This window comes from Cyprinus carpio, unplaced genomic scaffold (genome assembly GCF_018340385.1).
Source record: "Cyprinus carpio isolate SPL01 unplaced genomic scaffold, ASM1834038v1 S000006723, whole genome shotgun sequence".
Classification (NCBI taxonomy): Eukaryota; Metazoa; Chordata; class Actinopteri; order Cypriniformes; family Cyprinidae; genus Cyprinus; species Cyprinus carpio.
Genome location: NW_024879328.1, coordinates 256,825 through 275,215, shown reverse-complemented (window position 1 = coordinate 275,215; position 18,391 = coordinate 256,825). Strand labels below are relative to the sequence as shown.

General features: G+C 34.8%; 3 protein-coding genes across 4 annotated transcripts; all 3 read left to right on the top strand.

The window, feature by feature from the left end:
* Nucleotides 1–4,732: 4,732 nt before the first annotated feature.
* On the top strand, nt 4,733–6,160 carry LOC122144559 (cornifelin homolog). The gene is made up of 4 exons (XM_042755564.1): nt 4,733–5,136; nt 5,386–5,499; nt 5,738–5,874; nt 6,017–6,160. The coding sequence occupies exons 2-4, from the start codon at nt 5,388–5,390 to the stop codon at nt 6,104–6,106; spliced, it is 339 nt and encodes a 112-aa protein (XP_042611498.1). The 5' UTR covers nt 4,733–5,136; nt 5,386–5,387; the 3' UTR covers nt 6,107–6,160.
* A 1,250-nt stretch (nt 6,161–7,410) lies between these two features.
* On the top strand, nt 7,411–11,011 carry LOC109092362 (toll-like receptor 13). Its single transcript, XM_019106136.2, has one exon. It carries the CDS (start codon nt 7,526–7,528, stop codon nt 10,463–10,465), a length of 2,940 nt encoding a protein of 979 aa, XP_018961681.1. The 5' UTR covers nt 7,411–7,525; the 3' UTR covers nt 10,466–11,011.
* Nucleotides 11,012–13,584: 2,573 nt separating this feature from the next.
* Nucleotides 13,585–18,077, top strand: LOC109092360 (platelet-activating factor acetylhydrolase IB subunit alpha1-like). 2 transcript variants are annotated; one of them, XM_042755556.1, is made up of 7 exons: nt 13,585–13,726; nt 14,293–14,376; nt 14,525–14,614; nt 14,727–14,843; nt 15,266–15,388; nt 16,387–16,547; nt 17,245–18,077. In XM_042755556.1, exons 2-7 carry the CDS (start codon nt 14,299–14,301, stop codon nt 17,276–17,278), a joined length of 603 nt encoding a protein of 200 aa, XP_042611490.1. In that variant the 5' UTR covers nt 13,585–13,726; nt 14,293–14,298; the 3' UTR covers nt 17,279–18,077. The 2 variants fall into 2 exon arrangements, with proteins under 2 accessions (XP_042611490.1, XP_042611489.1); XM_042755555.1 differs by having other exon boundaries at nt 13,586–13,726; nt 16,387–18,077.
* Nucleotides 18,078–18,391: the final 314 nt, after the last annotated feature.

The window sequence follows — 18,391 nt, the reverse complement described above, 5'->3', positions numbered from 1 at the left end:
AAAAAAAAAAAAAAATCCAAAAGTAACAAGACTTGACAAGATGTATGATTAAAATGTTTATTGTATTTACATTATACATCAATGCAGTGTACATCATACTTCAATACCATGTATATGTGTTTAATAGGGATGTGCACAAGTACTAGAGTACTCAGATTTGCCAGCAATGATTCATCATTTTTTAAAGTCACTGCAATCATCGGTTTCATGATCAATCATTGCTGTCAAGTCTGAGTACTCGATGACAACCTGACTTTATATATTTCTGTTTTTCTGACTGGTAGTGGCAGCATTTTTGGTGGTACCTGAGCTCTGACTAGTAAGTGTTAGGACAGCATGCCATCCAGACAAAATCAAAACCACCAGTACATAAATTGAAAAACTGACAAAAATGTGTAATACAGTGTATACAGCAGGTTAATGTCAGTACCCCCATCATCCACTAGTATGCCCTTTTTCATTCCATGGAAACTGTCACTGGTGGTTCAAAGAATTCCCACCTTCACAGTCCTTTCGAGGAATGGCTGATAAAAAAATAAAATAAAAATAAAAATAAAAAATAAAAAAATAAACAACAACGAAAAAAGACACTTTCATTAGTTTCTTAATTTTTCATAGGTTTAGCACAGGTATAATGATGCAAAATGACAAACAAAGATAATGGAAATGTATTTTTAAGCTGAACATCAGTAAGAATAGAAACAAAATCAAAGCAAGTCAAAGAATTTTGGAAGTTTATCCATCCATCTATTCACTAAACCACTTATCCTCTCTAGGGTCGTGGGGACTGAAGCCTATCCCAGCATCTTGGGCCACAAATACATCCAATTAATGGTATTTAAGCAATATAAGCACTAGGTAACAATGTTATGCAGTACCTGTCAAAATTTTGGAAACATTACAATGTTTTTGAAAAACAAACAAACAAATAAAAATATTTTCTGCTCACTAAATCTATCAGGAATACGAAGAAAATAGTAATATATCATTACATGTTGTCTGTTGTCTATTTTAATATAGGTAAATACTGTAAATTGTAATTTATTCCTGTGATAAAAAGCTGTATTTTCAGTATCATTACTCCAGTCTTCAGTGTCACATGATCCATCAGAAATCATTTTAATATGCCGATTTGCTGTTTTTTATTTTTATTTTACATTTCTTATTCTTAAAACAGTTGAAAACAGTTTTTGCTTTTTAATATTTTTTGTGGAAATGGTGATTTTTTTTCAGGCTTCAGTGATGAACAGAAAGATAGAAAGAAACAATGAACAGCATTTATTAAATGCATTAAACAATTTAGTAAATATAAATCTTTTCCAACATTATAAATGTCTTCACTGTTACTTCTAATATATGTAATGCACCCTTGATTAACAAAAGTATTCATTTCTATCTTTTTTTTTTTTTTTTTACCAGAAATGTTTCTTGAGCTGCAAATCAGCATATTACAATGATTTCTGAAGGATCGTGACACTGATTTCTGAGGTATTTTAAATTGTAATAATATTTTACAATGTTTGTTTTAACTGTATTTTTTATCAAATAAATGCAGTGAGCAGTGATATATTATGTCTTTATATTTAGAGTACTGAGTGCACTTTTCTGTCCATCCATACAACTAGCCTGGCTTAGCTTTCGATTAGCATCATACATAATTCATGATATTTCCATAACAGCAAGATATGAATGATGATGGCAGGTAGCCATGAATTTCAAATTTTGGGTTTTACAAACATTATTGGTGCACCCAACCACACAACAACTCTTTGGCATGTTGTATGGCGGTTTGTTTTCCCCTAAAAGTGGGCGTGAATCTGTTCATAGACATTCTATGACGCTGCGCCGGTTGTGCGTATATGCAGCATTTGCATAAATAAACCTCTAGAATTAGAACATTACATAAACAACTTAAAATCACATTAAATCTTTATTAAATCGCTACCAATTAATATAGGTGCAAAATGGATAGTGGGACAAAGTGGCACCTTTATATTTTAAAAAAATGTATCACTCCTCCTTTTAAATGAAATAGCAAAGCCTAATAATTTTTTGAGTCATGCAAAACAGCATTAAAATAGATAATAGATATAAAATTATCTGGTCTTTTTTTAATTTATAAACACCACAACGCTATTTATATAACTCAAAATTAATACTTTTTATTACACTATAATTGAATGCAGCTAATAGAAAATGAGTCTGGAATGAGTTCTGGACCAGACAGGACAATTTAGCTCACTTGATATCACTTGATGAGTGTGAAGAACCATTAGTCTTAATAACCTTTCTGTGCTACAAAGAACCTTTCTGTGCTACAAAGAACCTTTTGTGCAATGGAAGGATATTCTTTGGATATTAAAGGAACCATACACCCTGCCAAAGAACCATTTAAGAACCTTTTTTTTTAGAGTGTCTATGTAATATTTCCTCTTCTCAAATAAAGGTCTAAATAGAACTTTTAAATATGAAAATACTGCTGAGTATGGAAAAGTAAAAAAAATGTTGTTTCACATATAAGAAAGATATATTTCATAACTGTTAAGAACTGTAAAACTTTTGGAATTTCATATTCTTATTTGAGATAATTTACTTAAGGGGCAGGAGGTTGGTTACAGTATTTGTACAAGCTGACCTCACAGACGTAGATGAAAAGGCAAAGGATCAGTAAGTGTTACAACAGTGTAATCCACTGGATAAGAAAAGACAAGCCCTGATGTGTAAACACTGAAGTCAAACAGCTCAATAGATTCACTGCGCTATATTATGAAACCGTCCGCCATCTTTTAAAATATATTTTTCCTCAACTGTTCTTAGATGTCTAAAGATGTGGCAAATTTATTTTAATAATGCAAAAACACTTCATTAATCAGCAACCTAATACAGATTTTAACTGATCTAACAAATCCTTAAACTCCCTCCATAAACTCTTGTTTATATAGTTAGTGCATTCTGTTAGTGTATGTACCTCAACACTCCCCAATGACTTTTTAAGAAAATGCACCTGGACGTAGCCTAAGAAAACACTTACACACTTTGATTTTGGTATATCATTCTCAATTTTCAACCAGAACATGGCCACACTTGTGACTTTGACTCTAGAGCAGGCATGCATGGGCAGACTCGGACCTGGAGGGCCAGTGTCCTGCAGAGTTTAGCTCCAACCCTGATAAAACTCACCTGCCTGTAGCCTTCTAGTAATGTAGTATATGTATGTGTGTGTGTGTGAGTGTGTGTGGTATGTATATACAGTATATGAAAATGCATATTTTTCAATTAAAGAGAACCTTTAGTGCTTGACGCTTTTTTATTGGTGGTTTTGTGCTTCAAGAATAAGGTCCAAGGTTAAGAATACACTAGAAATTACTTAAATGTAAAATGTTTTTCTCTTTAACAATAGTGCAAGACAACTTCCCTTACTGATCACGTCACAGTTAGATTGCATGTTTTCTTGCACGACTGCATGTTGGACTCATGAAATACAATCACATTGTGTACATTCGCCAAAACTGACTTGCTGAAGTCAAAACACGGATGGTGAAGCACGAGCACGAGCGACCAGCCAGCAGAGGTTTCCGCAGCCATTCCTCGATGTTCACAGCTTGTGATTTACTTAATGTATACTGATCATGATCTAAGGGGGGCTGTGATGGGATGATGACAGGTGCATGTGATCATTCTCAAGTGTCGTGATCAGCACTGCTGCTGTTGCATCACTCAGTGGTTAGACCATCGTAGCAATCAATAAACGGGACAAGTGAGGTCATGTAAGGGACAAATCAATTAGTCCCACTATATGAGACAGTTGGCAATCCTGTTCATCAGGGATGGAGCTAAACTCTGCAGAACAGTGGCCCTCCAGGGCTGAGTTTGGCCATGTCTGATCTAGGGCCTTTCTGTAGCAGTGTCAAATGTTTTTCACTAAAAACCTGTCTAAAAAAATGTGCAAACACTACACATCACAATCCAGCATTTTTATTTTTTTTTCCTCAAAAAGGGTTGGAAACTTTATAAGTCTGGTGTAGTTCAGGAGTGAACAGTGACTTTTTTAACCATGCTGAAACATCAAACTCTCAACATTGAGGGCCAGTAAATCAGCTTAGGACTCAAAGACACATACTACTGTAAAATCAGAGAGAAAGAAAAAAAAACACCATGGCAGGTGTAAAATATGCCCATTTTCATACCTTATTTGTAAATAAAATTCATTCTCTGATCTTCCTTAGGTTGGGTTACGTTAGCAACATTGTTTTTCTGCTTGGATGAGCAAACCAAGTACTTTTCTAGTGCATAAAATCATCCATATGCCACCAACTAATCAAAACAAAGCACAATGACAACAATTCATAGCAGCAGAATGTAGACACAGAACACTGTGGATCCGCTTGCCTGAATCATAATGCAGAAAACGATATTTAGCAACTGAATAATTTGCATACATTCTTATTATGAGATAAGTCAAAATTACCAAATAAAAAGTCATAATTAAGACATAGTAATAATTATGAAAGTATATGAGATTATTAATAATGAGATTAAAAAAAGTCAAAAAAAGTTTTTGTCATAATTTTGTATTTTCACATCATAATTCACACAATTACTTTTTAAACTTTTTTTTTACTCATAATTTTCAGATTTTATGTCATATTGACAGTTTAATATCATAATTTTGACTTTTTATCTTATAATTTAGTTTTGTACTTCAGAATTTTGGCATGTGTTGTAATTATGATTATGACAAACCTCCATACATTTCTAACATCAGCTTAATGATAATACCTCAAATGACAAGGAAATGTATTTGGTGATCACTGCAGCATCTGTCAAAAAGGCCAATGTTCATGCAGGCAACACAAAGTACTTTTCTAGATGTTTTAAAAGTTGTAGATAAAATATTGTCGTAATGGAAGGGTGTGGAGACCTAAAATAGTACAAAACTCCTCGCCTCTAAATCAAACACTTCACCCTTTAATGTACAGGACACATAAACCACTCACCACTAGTAAAGCTTCTCCTCCCCTTTGTCATGCTTGAGTTGACTTCCAACTTCACTGAGATCTATCACAAATTGAACATCATTCCAGAGGAAGTGAGACACATACTGTATAGTAACAGGAAGCCTCTCCAAAGAAACAGGTGAGAGAGAGAGAAGATCTCATTTTAAACCTTCTTTCTATAGCTTTGAATGACATGTATGTTATGTCCTATAATTAATACTTATTTAAAATATCTCTCCTTGATATAATAGCCATCAAATGAAAAATGCATTTTTATATTCACAGCAAGACAATATTACTGTATTTTTAGAAACAATGTAAAAGTGTAAGTTGTAATTTGTAATTGCAAATTATTATATTATACCATTTGCTATGTGTCTTTTGTCAGAGATGTCATATCAAACAGAAGCAATGACTACCCAGCCTCAAATGACTGTAACCAGCTACACTGTCTCTCACTGGAGCTCTGATGTCTGTGACTGTTGTGACGATTGCCGAATCTGTGAGTGTGTGTAGGGAGGGAGATTTATTTTTTTATGCAAATCCATTTTGCTTAAACTAATGTAATAGTAATAGTAATTATAAGTTGAGTAAGTAGTAAAGGGGTAGTTCACCATACATTTTTGGAATGACATGAGGGTGAGTAAATTCTAATGAACTATCCCTTAAATCAATTTGTTGAAACTTGCAAGCCTTACATTGTAAAATAATGTGAATTTCGACACTGGTTTACTCCTCAGGTCTGTGTGGGGCGTTTATTCCTTGCATTTTGGGTTGTAAGGTGGCACAGGATAATGGTGACAGCTGCTGTTTGCCCTTCCTACCTGGTGCTATGATTGCATTGAGAACAAGCATCCGTGACAGATATCATATTAATGTAGGCCATGCAATAAAAATCTGTTTCAGTATTGATTATTGCTTATTTCTGCTCTTGATGTAGTGTTGTAATTTCTGCTGAAATAAATAATTTCATAAATGTCAGAGGATAGCACTACATGATTTGCTTGTGTCTTCTTTAGGGCTCTGTCTGTGATGACTGGGTGATTATGACCTGCTGTCCTTTCTGTGGACTCTGTCAAATGGCTCGAGAACAGAAGGCAAGAGCCTAATTTGAAAAGAAAATGAAGAGGAGAGAATGGCTAATTTCTAAAAATGCCTCGATTGCAGGGTTAGGGTTTTCGTCATCTTCTTTCTTTTTTTTTTGTCTTTAGAATATTTAAATATACCAATGGTTTATGTGATCCTTCAACTATAAAATCATGTTACTAATAGGTTTTACATTATGAATCAAGTCCTAATTTTTTGCTTTTGTTTAATGGCTTGTCCTTTCACAGTTAAATATCTACAAACTTACAATTTTTACATATATTTCAAGATTTGTCTGATCTTATTTGCTCTGCTTGAAACCTTTTTGGTTCCTCTTTCTCTCTCTTAAAAAAAAAACAAAAAAAAAAAACAATTGGATCAAGCATTGTGGCCCGTTGTCTGATCTTATTTGCTCTGCTTGAAACCTTTTTGGTTCCTCTTTCTATTCCTGTGAAGGGAATGTCCTGTTTAAAAGAGAGAACGCCTATAGTCTTGCAAAATTATCAGGGACAATTTCATGATGGTAAGCTGCTGAATCCCATTGCTGTTTAAATCTATAGAGACTATCCGTTTTTAAACAGAATAGTCAATGTAATGAAATTAATTAATGAAAGATAGGATTTCAGGATATATAGATTTACTCACTGGTTTTGAACTAGTGAATCTGAGATTTTTCTCTGTATTTATCCTGTTAACACTAGAGAGCATAATGTGACATTTAGCTACCTGTCTACTTTGTTCACAGTGACAAGTTTTATGCCTTTGTACATGTATGTCCGTATCGTGAACAAACATTTTTAATGTAAATAGAATAAAAGGAAAAAAGGGGTCTGAGAAGTGGGAAATTGGCAGTTGAGAGGTCATGTATATTAGAGAGTACATTAAAGAAGTTTGTTTCTGAGTTTTTGTATCTGTTGCCCTGCATGTATTCATATAAACTGGTTACTTCCAATCCATAATCTTTAACGTGATTTTATTAATTTCAATAAATAAATAAAACATCCATAAGTTCTTGCTGTATTTGTTACATTTGAAGAGAAAATAAAATGTAAATATGTGACCCTCTCCGTAAAATCCAGGCTAAAAACTCAAAATCTAATCATGAGATAAGCATCAAAGTTTGATTTCAACCATTTATTTCACTATGATTACAATCTTTGACATGGTCTTACTCAGTCAGTAATAAATATATCAATGTTAACTTTTCACAGAATGTTCTTTACCTTGTTCTCTGAAGGATGCTGGGTTTTCACAGACAGGGTCACATATAATAACAGTTTATTTCCAATTTAAACTGATTATAACCTTTCCCTCTTTTTTTCTAGCAGCTGGCTGTATTAAGCTCTCAGTATTAGGTGCTGCTCACACTGAGTGAAGAACCTCGTGGTATTGGACTTTGAAGGCAGTCAGGGAGATTACATTTTAAAGTGGAATTGAAAAATATGGCAGATTCTGCATGTCGTGAAATGATCATAAAGGCAATAATTATCTGCCTCCTTAAACTTGCCTTCAGCTACAGTTTCAGGAGTTGCGTAGAGATCCCTGATTCGAACCATAAAATCTTCAGATGTGTTAAATGTCATGAATCAGACATAACTACTATTGTGAGTGATGTATTTCCCACTGCAACAAACCTTACAGTTTCTCGGAATAATATTACATACATTCAAGGCCAAAGCTTCCATCATCTGTTCAATCTGACTTCGCTGGTACTAGACGCTAACTATATTGTTAACATCCACAAAGATGCTTTTAATAACCTGCAAAAGCTTCAGACTTTAAATCTGTCCTGGAATTACATATCTTCTCTCCACCGTGATGTCTTCAGTGACCTACATCACCTCACAAAGCTGCTCCTGGGAAACAATAATCTCACTAATATTGATATGTTCCTGTTTTCCAATTTGACAAACCTCAGGATTATTGACCTATGCAGGAACCACCTGAAAAACTTTTCCGCTTTGGTTGAATCCATATCAAACCTTTCAAGGCTAATACACCTGGACCTTTCTTTTAACAAGCTAACCACCCTGCATCACTCCACCCGTCTACCAAACTCGCTTGCCAAACTAATCCTCAGCAATAATAATCTACACAAACTGGGATGTGATAAGTCTTTCCTAAAGTATGTGGAAGTTCTAGATTTATCAAAAAACACATTACTGTCATCCAAGACTTTTCAGGGCCTGAATCTGGAGTATATAAAGAACCTGCACTTGAGCTTTACCAAAGTCTCCGCTGGGAAGCTTCTTAATTATACCAATATACAACCAAGGCACATCGACTTCTCTGGTTTGAATCTGAAGGATCATGCACTGACTTTGCTGTGTTTTCATCTGCGTGATCATCAAATACCTAAAATGATACTCCAGAGCAATTCCATCAGAGTTCTAAACAAAAACACGTTTTGTAATTGCGCCAATATCACTGATGAAATGGACCTCTCACAAAACGCTATGAAAACCACAGGCTGCTTGAAGTTTCTGCACTGTCAGAAACAACTGGAAACTCTCATGATTGAACATAATCATCTGACCAAGCTAAAGTCCTGCAAAAAAAGCAAAAAGGTCTACAGCTTGAAAAGCCTGAGCTATCGATACAATCGTATTCTACAGGTTAATGGTTATGCCTTCAGTAATACACCAAAATTAACAAACCTTGAGCTAAACATAAACATAATTGCCTATTTGGACCATAAAGCCTTAAATGGACTCAAAGATCTTGTCACACTTCGGCTCGACAACAATCTTTTGACTGATATCTACAATGACACCTTTAAAGATCTTACCAGCCTGAAAACTCTCAACCTGCGCAACAACCATATAGCTGTGATTTTCAACTATACATTTCAATATCTGTCAAATTTAACTATTTTAGATTTAGGAGGGAACAAGATCACGCAGATGAAGCCACATGCATTTGATGGGCTGAAAAGCTTGACTAATCTGTATTTAGATAGAAATCATCTAAAAGAGATTGATGGCATGCTCTTTGGGAGACTTCATGCCACCCTGCAAGTGCTGGATTTACAGGCTAACCACATCATGTACTCTACAGAACATACAGACTCGCCATTTATAAATATGTCAAGGCTTCTTGATCTGAAACTTGATGCACAGGAACCAAATGGCATAAACTTGTTGCCACATGCATTTTTCCGTGGTCTAATATCTCTGAATAGTCTTTACCTCACTAAGAACCATATCATTGGATTTGGTGCTGAAACATTTGATGACCTGAAAAGTTTGGAGACCTTAACTCTGGACAACTCATGTGTTGGGATCGCCCAGCTCAAACCTGGTATTTTCAAAAACCTTCGAAAATTAAAGACATTATCAATGGTGAACATGGGCATTACATCATTTTCTAAAGAGGTCTTTGGAAATCTCACAGGACTGAAGCTACTACATCTCAATCGCAATGCCATGATGTCTTTGGACATCAGTTTACTGGACAATCTGACCAATCTAACATATGTTGACTTGCGCAGCTGTCCTCTCAGTTGTGGGTGTCAGAATAGTGAACTACAGAACTGGACTTTAAGCAGTAAGAGACTCCAGTTTCCTTATCTTTTCAATATTACATGCCAAGACCATCCAGGCTCATTTTTTCACAACTTCGACACTAATGTGTGTTATTTAGACATAGCACTCTACCTGTTTTCCTCAACGTTTACATTCACAATCTTACTAAGCTTGATACCACTTCTCTATGTTAGACTTTACTGGAAATTTAAGTATGGCTACTATGTGTTTCGATCATGGTTTGGGGAACAGTGGCGCCGTTTAAAGGACCAGGAGGAGAAATACAAGTACGATGCCTTCATTTCCTACAACTCAGCAGATGAAGATTGGGTAATGGAACAGCTGCTGCCAAACCTTGAGGGTTCTTCATTTCGGCTCTGCCTCCACCACAGAGATTTCGAGCTGGGGCGTGATATTGTCGACAACATTGTGGCTGCCGTATACGGCAGTCGCAAAACGATCTGTGTGGTCAGTCAGAGCTTCCTTCGAAGTGAATGGTGCTCACTGGAGATCCAGTTGGCCAGCTATCGTCTCTTTCAAGAAATGCAGGATGTGCTTTTGTTGGTTTTTCTGGAGCCTATCCCTGAGCGGCAACTGTCTACTTATCACCGTATGAGGAAGGTCATGCTCAAAAAGACTTATTTGCAGTGGCCCGGGTCAAACTGTTCTGATCCAAACAGTGCAAAAGAACTGTTCTGGAATCAGTTAAAGAGAGCACTAAGGAGCAGCAACACTAGAAGCCAAGAGAAGCAGAATGATCAGAGGAGACATGACAAAGAGGGTACGGACAAGGAGGAAAGAGAATATTTTATGAATCATACACCAATAAATGATGAAGTACATTACCTGATGCCCTGATTACAATGTCATATTGTTATGTCCATAGGGACTTATCTTCATTATTATAGTATTATTGTTCTTGAATTTGTTTCATTGTTGTTAACAAAGGTGTGGGTGTGGTTCAATGCCTCGTGTTTGTTTTTGCTCTATCTTTTTCTTTCTCTGCTTCTCCTTCGGGCATTCATCACCGCCTGTAGCTCATTTGTGAGAGCATGCCTGAGACCAAGAGGATATTGGGGCAGTTCAGAGTTCACTAGGAGACAGACTTCTCCCCTGCTCCAGACTGAACTTTGTGCTTGTTTTTCATGCAGAGACAATAGTTGTGTATTAGCAGTGGCTAACTGAATTTCAGCATGAACTGTTAATTGATATTGCTCCAGGTTGAGATTGAGCAAAAGGTATTGTGGCTCTTTTGTCTCGAGTGATAGTAAATACTAGCCTGTGTGTTAAGAGGGATGCTGTAGGGGGAGAGAGCCTTTTCTTTTTTTATATTGCTTTTTGCCTCTGTTTTTGTACAGCAAGGGAGGTGAGGGAAGTTGGCTGTATTTTTCTTTTCTTTTCTTTTTCTTTTCTTTTTCTTTTCTGTTAGAGCTCTTTCTTAAATTTTTCTTTTCTTTTCTTTAAGGTTAGTTAGAGCTCCTTGTTAAATTAGTTAGTGAAGTATTTTGTTTGTTATTTTAGGCTTTGCTCTCCCCTGAGCCTTTGCTCCCATTTACATTATGTTTTTTTCTTCTGTCTTGTAAATAAAATTATTTCTGTTTATATGTATCAACTGGTGTCATCTTCACTCTGGGACAGAGGATTGAACTGTGTTCTCACGATTCGTTTCCTTGTTACTTTTTTTTCTCTTTGTTACTTCCCCTTCTGACCCCTAGTAGTTAGAGGAATGTAACACATACATAAAACCACATTTAATTTGTACAATATGAGAACAAATGTAATGAACTTCAATAAAAGTAAATTAAAGGCTGTAAATTCTGCAGGCTTGCAAACATAATAATGGAAAAGATACAAATTCACTGGAAGCCATTTTGAATTTTTATTAGGCGTTTATGGTCAAATTTAATAAAAAATAATAAATACATAAATAAATATATACGTACATACAAATTCAACATTCAACAGTAAAATAGCTGTGATCTGTTTATCTTCAGAAGAGTACTACAAAGCTGAATTCTTATATTTAAGTTTACTACAAGATATTTTACCAAATATAAAACGTAAATAAAAAAAAAAAAAAAAAAAATTAAAAGAAATAATAATAATTTTGTACTAATTTATTAAAGAATATCACAAAATCATATGCATTTCTTTTTTTTTTTTTTTTTTTTTACAGAATACTGAAAAAGTCCAGTCAAGATATATTGGAGAAATCTGACTAAATTAAAAAAAAACAACAAAAAAAATAAATAAATAATAATCAAATAAATAACCAATCAGCATCCCTGCGAACAAAAATTTACCCTATTAATTCAGGAAAATAAAAGATAACTAATGTTTGATGCTTTTAATATTTGTGCAGCACAAAGAGTGATTTGTTTTTAAGAAGTTTCATTCACTCTTAATACATTTGTTACCAGTATATACAAATACACCAAAGAAATCATGACTGTACATAATTTGATCACACTGGACCCTCAAATTCAAATCTAACGTAGAGGTAATGGTCTTTCAAAAAAAAAAATATATAATAAAATATTAATAAAAAATATGTGTGTGGGTGTAACTCATACAAAGATAATCTTGGCAAACAGCTTTGCTAAAGGTAAAGTGGAGGGTAAAATACTCTACCTTATGTGTTGGGACAGTGAGTCATACCAAGACAGTCTGACCAGATGAATGTGGACAACGAAAAAAAGGCTTATACTGAAAGCCCTCAGAGAGATAGGATGCTGAGAATAACAAGGGAGCCCATCTTTCTCTTTCATCCTGAACTTGCTGCTGATGGGACCAGAATCGGGATCCTCCAAAAGATGCTTGTGGTTTTTGTTTTCTGCTCTCATATATGTGATATGAAATAAAATCAAGATCTTTGTCTTGCCTCCACTGTTGAGAGATTCTAGAGAGATCTAAATCCACATTTTTCAAACTTTCCACTCTGCTTAGTGACTGCTGCGGAGAATAGGAGTTTACAGGATGATCAACCCAGGTGGGGCTTCTGAGTATAGGGATGGCATGCTGGGTAAAGGTCTGTTTCTGGTTAAAGAGTCGTCTGATGTGATGTTGCTGAGCTCTAAAGCAATCCTGAGACAACCCAGCTGCCCTCCACTGGTCAAACTGCAAAGACTAACCAATCAAATTCACATGCAAAATAGCCATACACTGCAAGCTGTAAAAAATGATAACCTCTGTAATAGTCTAGTTTACAACTACTTTTTGGGTTTTTTTTGGATTTGATTCCTTAGTTTATTACTCACCACGTTAGTGTGTGACTGTCAGAGTTCTTCAAGGGAGAAGAGAGTGGACGATGTCTTCCACTCTTGTATCCTACGTTTATTGGTGAAAGCTCCTGGTCCAAGTCCTGCTTAACTTCCTGTGCTAAGTAATCTTGTTGCATGGCACTGTCTAGGATACAGAAAGGTAATTAAAAACATGTACACAACTATATTATGAAACAATAGTCAATGGCATGGTGAAATGTTAATTTTGTGTTTATTATTATTATTGTTATTATTATTTTTATTTTTTAGTCAGGATATAAAAATCCAGTTTGTAAATACAATGATTTGAATAACGATAATTAATAATAATCATTTAATTTAATTTCTAAATTAAAATAAATTTTGTTATTTTTGAAGTGCATTTTCAAAAATGGGTGAAAAAAAGAATATTATTATTTTATTATTTTAAGTTTTTTGAAAATCAAGATATGTACACTCACATGTATTCAAAGTGTGAGGAAAATGTATGTTATTACTTGATGGCCTACACCATGACATTTTTAAAGACATTACATTTTCAATTATTCATTTTCATTTATGCATTTGTCAAATACTCTTTGTCCAAAGTGACTTACATTGTTATCATTTTTATCAAGGTATACATGACGACGTCAAACGCAGATCTCTGCAAAGGAAAAAAAAAACGTTTTACGTAAATCAAAAACGAAGGAGATTTAATTACTTTTTTGTGTTTATAACGTGTAATGTTATTTTATGGCTCGATCGTGCTCGGGGATCTGCCAGTAATGCCTGGTTCGATATTCCAGCTTCCGGTGTTTGGCAGCAGACCGCTGGCTGACTGATTGAACACAGAGCTCTGCTGTGGTAACACTTTTAGGTAACGAGTTCCCTGTTTTTAATTAATATGAATCGACATAAGTGTTAACATGTATTATATGTACTTATATGCAAAAGTATGATGTTACGCAGTGTTTAAGGCATTGTGCCTTTTTCTTTTAAGTGGAAGGTATCTGCATGCTAAGTGCTAACGTTACATTAGCCGTGTGAGCTGCACAGTAAACTGCAGGAGAACGTTAGAGAAAGTTAACTTTTATACATATTAAAACTTCCAATTATTATTTGTAAGATGCTAATTTTGCTCCAGCTTGTTTGTGAGGTTAACTGCAATGCAAACTTAATCCAAAAATGGCACCAAACAAACTAGTTCAGCGGTAAATAAAATAAAATACGTTAATGTGTTCGTGGTTTTCATAGAATGCGTACAAAGTACATAAACTATAGTACAATTTGTCAAAAGGTCATCATGATTTTTAATATTTTGTATGCTTAAAACAAAATGTTGTATTCAAAATGATTAAATTAAATGCTCTAATATTATGAGATCCATATTTAACGCTTTTGGAGAACATGTAACCTGTCATGTCCCTCTGTGTCTGTCCTCAGGAAGTGATGAGTGAAGATTCTCACCCAGCAGACTCACCCACCCCCTGCCAGGACATACAGGGAGATGGTCGATGGATGTCATTGGTGCTTCTTTTGTATAATAATATATTTTACAACCTTAGTGTCCCTATTAGGCTGCTAATGTATTACTTTGTTTTAAAGACTTAGCCAAGTCCTTGTCTAATATGCAAAGGGAGACTTAATAGCATTTTAATGTGTTCTCATCTTGCAGCACAATCGATTTGTATCAGACAGTAAAGGAAAAGAGCCTGATGTTCTGTTTGTTGGAGACTCACTTGTCCAGCTTCTGCACGAGTTTGAGGTATAGCAAACTATCCGCATCTCCTTCATTCTTCATATATGCCATTCATATCAGCGACTGCACGCATATTTATGTGTTTTTGTGTAAAATTAGTTTTTGTGTTTGTTGGCAGGTTTGGCGAAAACTGTTTTCTCCTCTCCATGCTCTGAATTTTGGGGTTAGTGGCGATGCTACACAGCATGTATTGTGGAGACTCATAAATGGAGAACTGGACTACATAAGCCCAAAGGTTGATTTGATCGTTTTTATTCATTTTATTTAAGAGTTTTACCAGTGATTACATTTCTCATTACTTTAATTAAATAATAATCATTCTTTAAAATACTCTTAGAGTTTGGTTTTCTCATTTTACAAACTGATAGATTTTTTTCCCCAAATGAAACCAGTATTTATCTAGAGTACCTAATGTTAAGGTGGAGTATCTTCACCTTATACAAGATGGTCCAGATAAGCTATGCACATGTAAACAGTAAATCTATGCATTTATTCTGAGAAGTTTATCATTTGTGTGTGGATCCCTTTTTTGTGTTGGGACATGAATATGACTCTATTTAGGGATCTTAAAGAGGAAATAACAAAACAAATATAGAAGACCCTCTTGTAGCAAAATAGAGTAAGTAGAATTGTAATATTTTGTGTGTTTGTGTACAGGTGGTGGTGTTGTGGGTAGGCACTAATAATCATGGTCACACCCCAGAACAGATCTGTGGAGGCATCATGGCCATCATCAATGTGATCCATCAGAAACTGCCCCATGCTCACACTCTTGTATTGGTTAGTTATCTCAGGTCCTACCTCTCTGTCACAATATTGTTTAATTCTTTAAAATCATCATCATGCCAGTATTATCAAAGTGCCATGTTTATAGCTATTGTGACTTGATCAGCAGAGAATTGGACAACAGAATGCCTTTTAAAAATGCCTTTTAAAAACATAATTCAACTATAATGCACACTACTGTTCAAAAGTTTGGGGTCGGTAATATTTTTTTTTATTTTTAAGAAATTGATGCTTCTGCTCAGCAAGGATGCATTAAATACATGACAGAAATACTTTTTAGCATTATAAAAGTCTTTATTGTTTCAAAAATGTGCTGTTCATTTCAACTTTCTATTAGTCAAAAATCCTGAAAAAAAAATGTATCACAGTTTCAACAAAAATATTTAACAGCACAGCTGTTGTCAACATTGATAATGATAAGAAATGTTCCTTGAGCAGCATATTACAATGAAAGATCATGTGACACTGAAGACTGGAGCTTTGTCTGCTGAAAATTCAGCTTTGCCATCACAGGAATAAATATTATAACAGTTTATAATAAATTTTAAGTTGTAATAATATTTCACAATATTACAGTTAAAACTATATTTAAAAAAAAAAAAATCACACCCTTTAAAAAAAAAACACAAAATTAAAAAACAATATCTAAAAAAAAAAAGTAAAAAAAAAAAAGTAAAAAAAAAAAAAAAAGTCTTACTGACCCCAAACAATTGAATGGTAGTGTTTATTCCATATATATTAATTTTGACCTTTTATTATCAGTTTAGCTGTTGTTTTAAATAGAACTCCCCCTTTTCTCCATTACCAAAATATCTTTCATGACATATGAAAACTGTAGTATCTCAGTCGTTATCTCAGACTGTTATTCCATTAATGCTTTTTCATCAGCCTTATCCTCAGTAGATATTGGTGTCCCATAAACGTAGGGTTTGAGGTAAAAGGCCGAACCTATTGGCTGTGATGGAATGTAATACTCTTTCTTTCCTCTCCAGGGGTTGCTGCCAAGAGGGAAAAATCCAAACCCTCTTCGTGAGCGTAACGCCAGTGTGAATGCTCTAGTTCAGGCTGAGGTAGCGTCTCTGTCTCATGTCTCCTTTCTGGACGTGGACCCTGGGTTCATTCACTCAGACGGTTCCATCTTACATCAGGACATGTATGATTATCTGCACCTCACGCAGCAGGCCTACCAGAGGGTGTGCCAGCCCTTATATGAACGCATCAAATCTCTGTTAGATAAACAGGCTCCCTGAAGGCAAAACAAAATATACCATAAACACCCTTTCCTGCACGTGAACGGATGTTTCATCCTTTATGCTCCACATTTAGAGCATTATTGAGATATAAACATCCTCAGGAAAACTAATGACTGTTTAATAGACACAAACGCATATATATCACATGCTTTCTGTCAATATGCATTGCTGCTTCCTCGTTACTACAAATATAGATTTTATTGTTTGTTGAGAACCAGCTTAAAGGCATAGTTCATCCAAAAATAATAAAGTGTGATGCCATTCTTCATGTAGTTCCAATCATTGTATGATTCAACTATTTTTGTCCTCAAATGCATTTTCTTTTGTGTTCCATTGAATAAATAGTCACATAGGTTTAGAATGACATGAGGGTGAGTGAACAAAAACAGAATTTTCTTTTTGGGTGAACTATCCTTTTAAATTCGGTCAGATTCTCTTTACATAAAATGGTTAGTACATTCCAAAGTGTGTACATATATTACAAGACAAAAACTGGTATTTTCACGATGACCTCTGATGAGTAATAGTTGTTGAAGTGTGCATAAGCGCTGTGTGCTGCTGTCGTGTTTTGATTGATTTCTTGTGATCCTTGTGTAGGAAACAGCCGCTTTCCCGAAAGCATGCAGTGTAGCCCTTCAGATGCTGACAACTGCTTGTTTATTTGTTGAAAGCAACAATATGGGTTAATTTGTTTCCTCCATTACTGACTCTCAACAGTACATGCCCACAGGCTCTTTTCTGAGAAAAGGGTAGGTGCTTTACACAAAGTTACGTACCTTTAAAATGATTCCGTCAGATGTAATGTTTTTAGATACGTTGTGATAAACACTGATTTAGTGTTTCAGTTATTTTGAACAGTATTTTTTGTTATTTTTGTAATTTTCTCCCACCTATATGTTTACTTTATATTTGTATTGTTAATTTTGTGTTATGTTCAGTTCCAGTGTGTGATAAGCTGTCAGATCGCAAGACAGCAGGTGAATTATATGAACTTTATGCACCGGGTATCTAAAAAATTTACACTGTGGATGAAATCCTAAAATCTCATAACACATGGAATAGATGTGGTTGGGTCTGTGCATGGCTCAGTTTCTAATAAGCAGAGAATTTAAATCATAAGGAGCCGATCAGTGGTTTTATTTTAATTGTATTACAGTTTAATTGTATTGTTGTATTACAACTAACAAACCATCCCTTTCAAATGGTGAAGAATATGGTTAAATGTTGCGGCGTATGATGATTCTGCTGCTGCTTTGTCCTGGTGTTTGTGTTTGTGCTGATTTGTCTGAGGGGTTTTTGTGAACATTATTATCTTTTAGTAGCCTTGGGCGATTCCAGGAATTGTATCTCCTCATGACTTGTTGAGATTCTAGTCTGAGGTTTAGATGTCATGCCTGGTGCTGCAATAAACAATTATCATGGAAAACTTGGTAAACCTGTCAGATGTGCTGTTTTGGTTTTCTTTGTAGTTATTTGAAATTATCTTTTGTAATGTTTAGTTTATGAGTCATGACAGGAAATAAGTGTCCATGATAAAAGGAAAAGTTTCCTTTAAAACATTCGCCAAGTTCTTAGAAAGCACTGTGTGGTATTATGTTAAAAAATGTTTTAAATATTAACTATCGTTCAAAAAATTGTGGTTAGTAGGATTTTTACAAATGTTTCAAAAAGACACCTTTCAAGCTTTTTTTAATCAAAAAAAAACAAACAAAAAAAAAGCAATATTGTAATTTAAATGTAATTT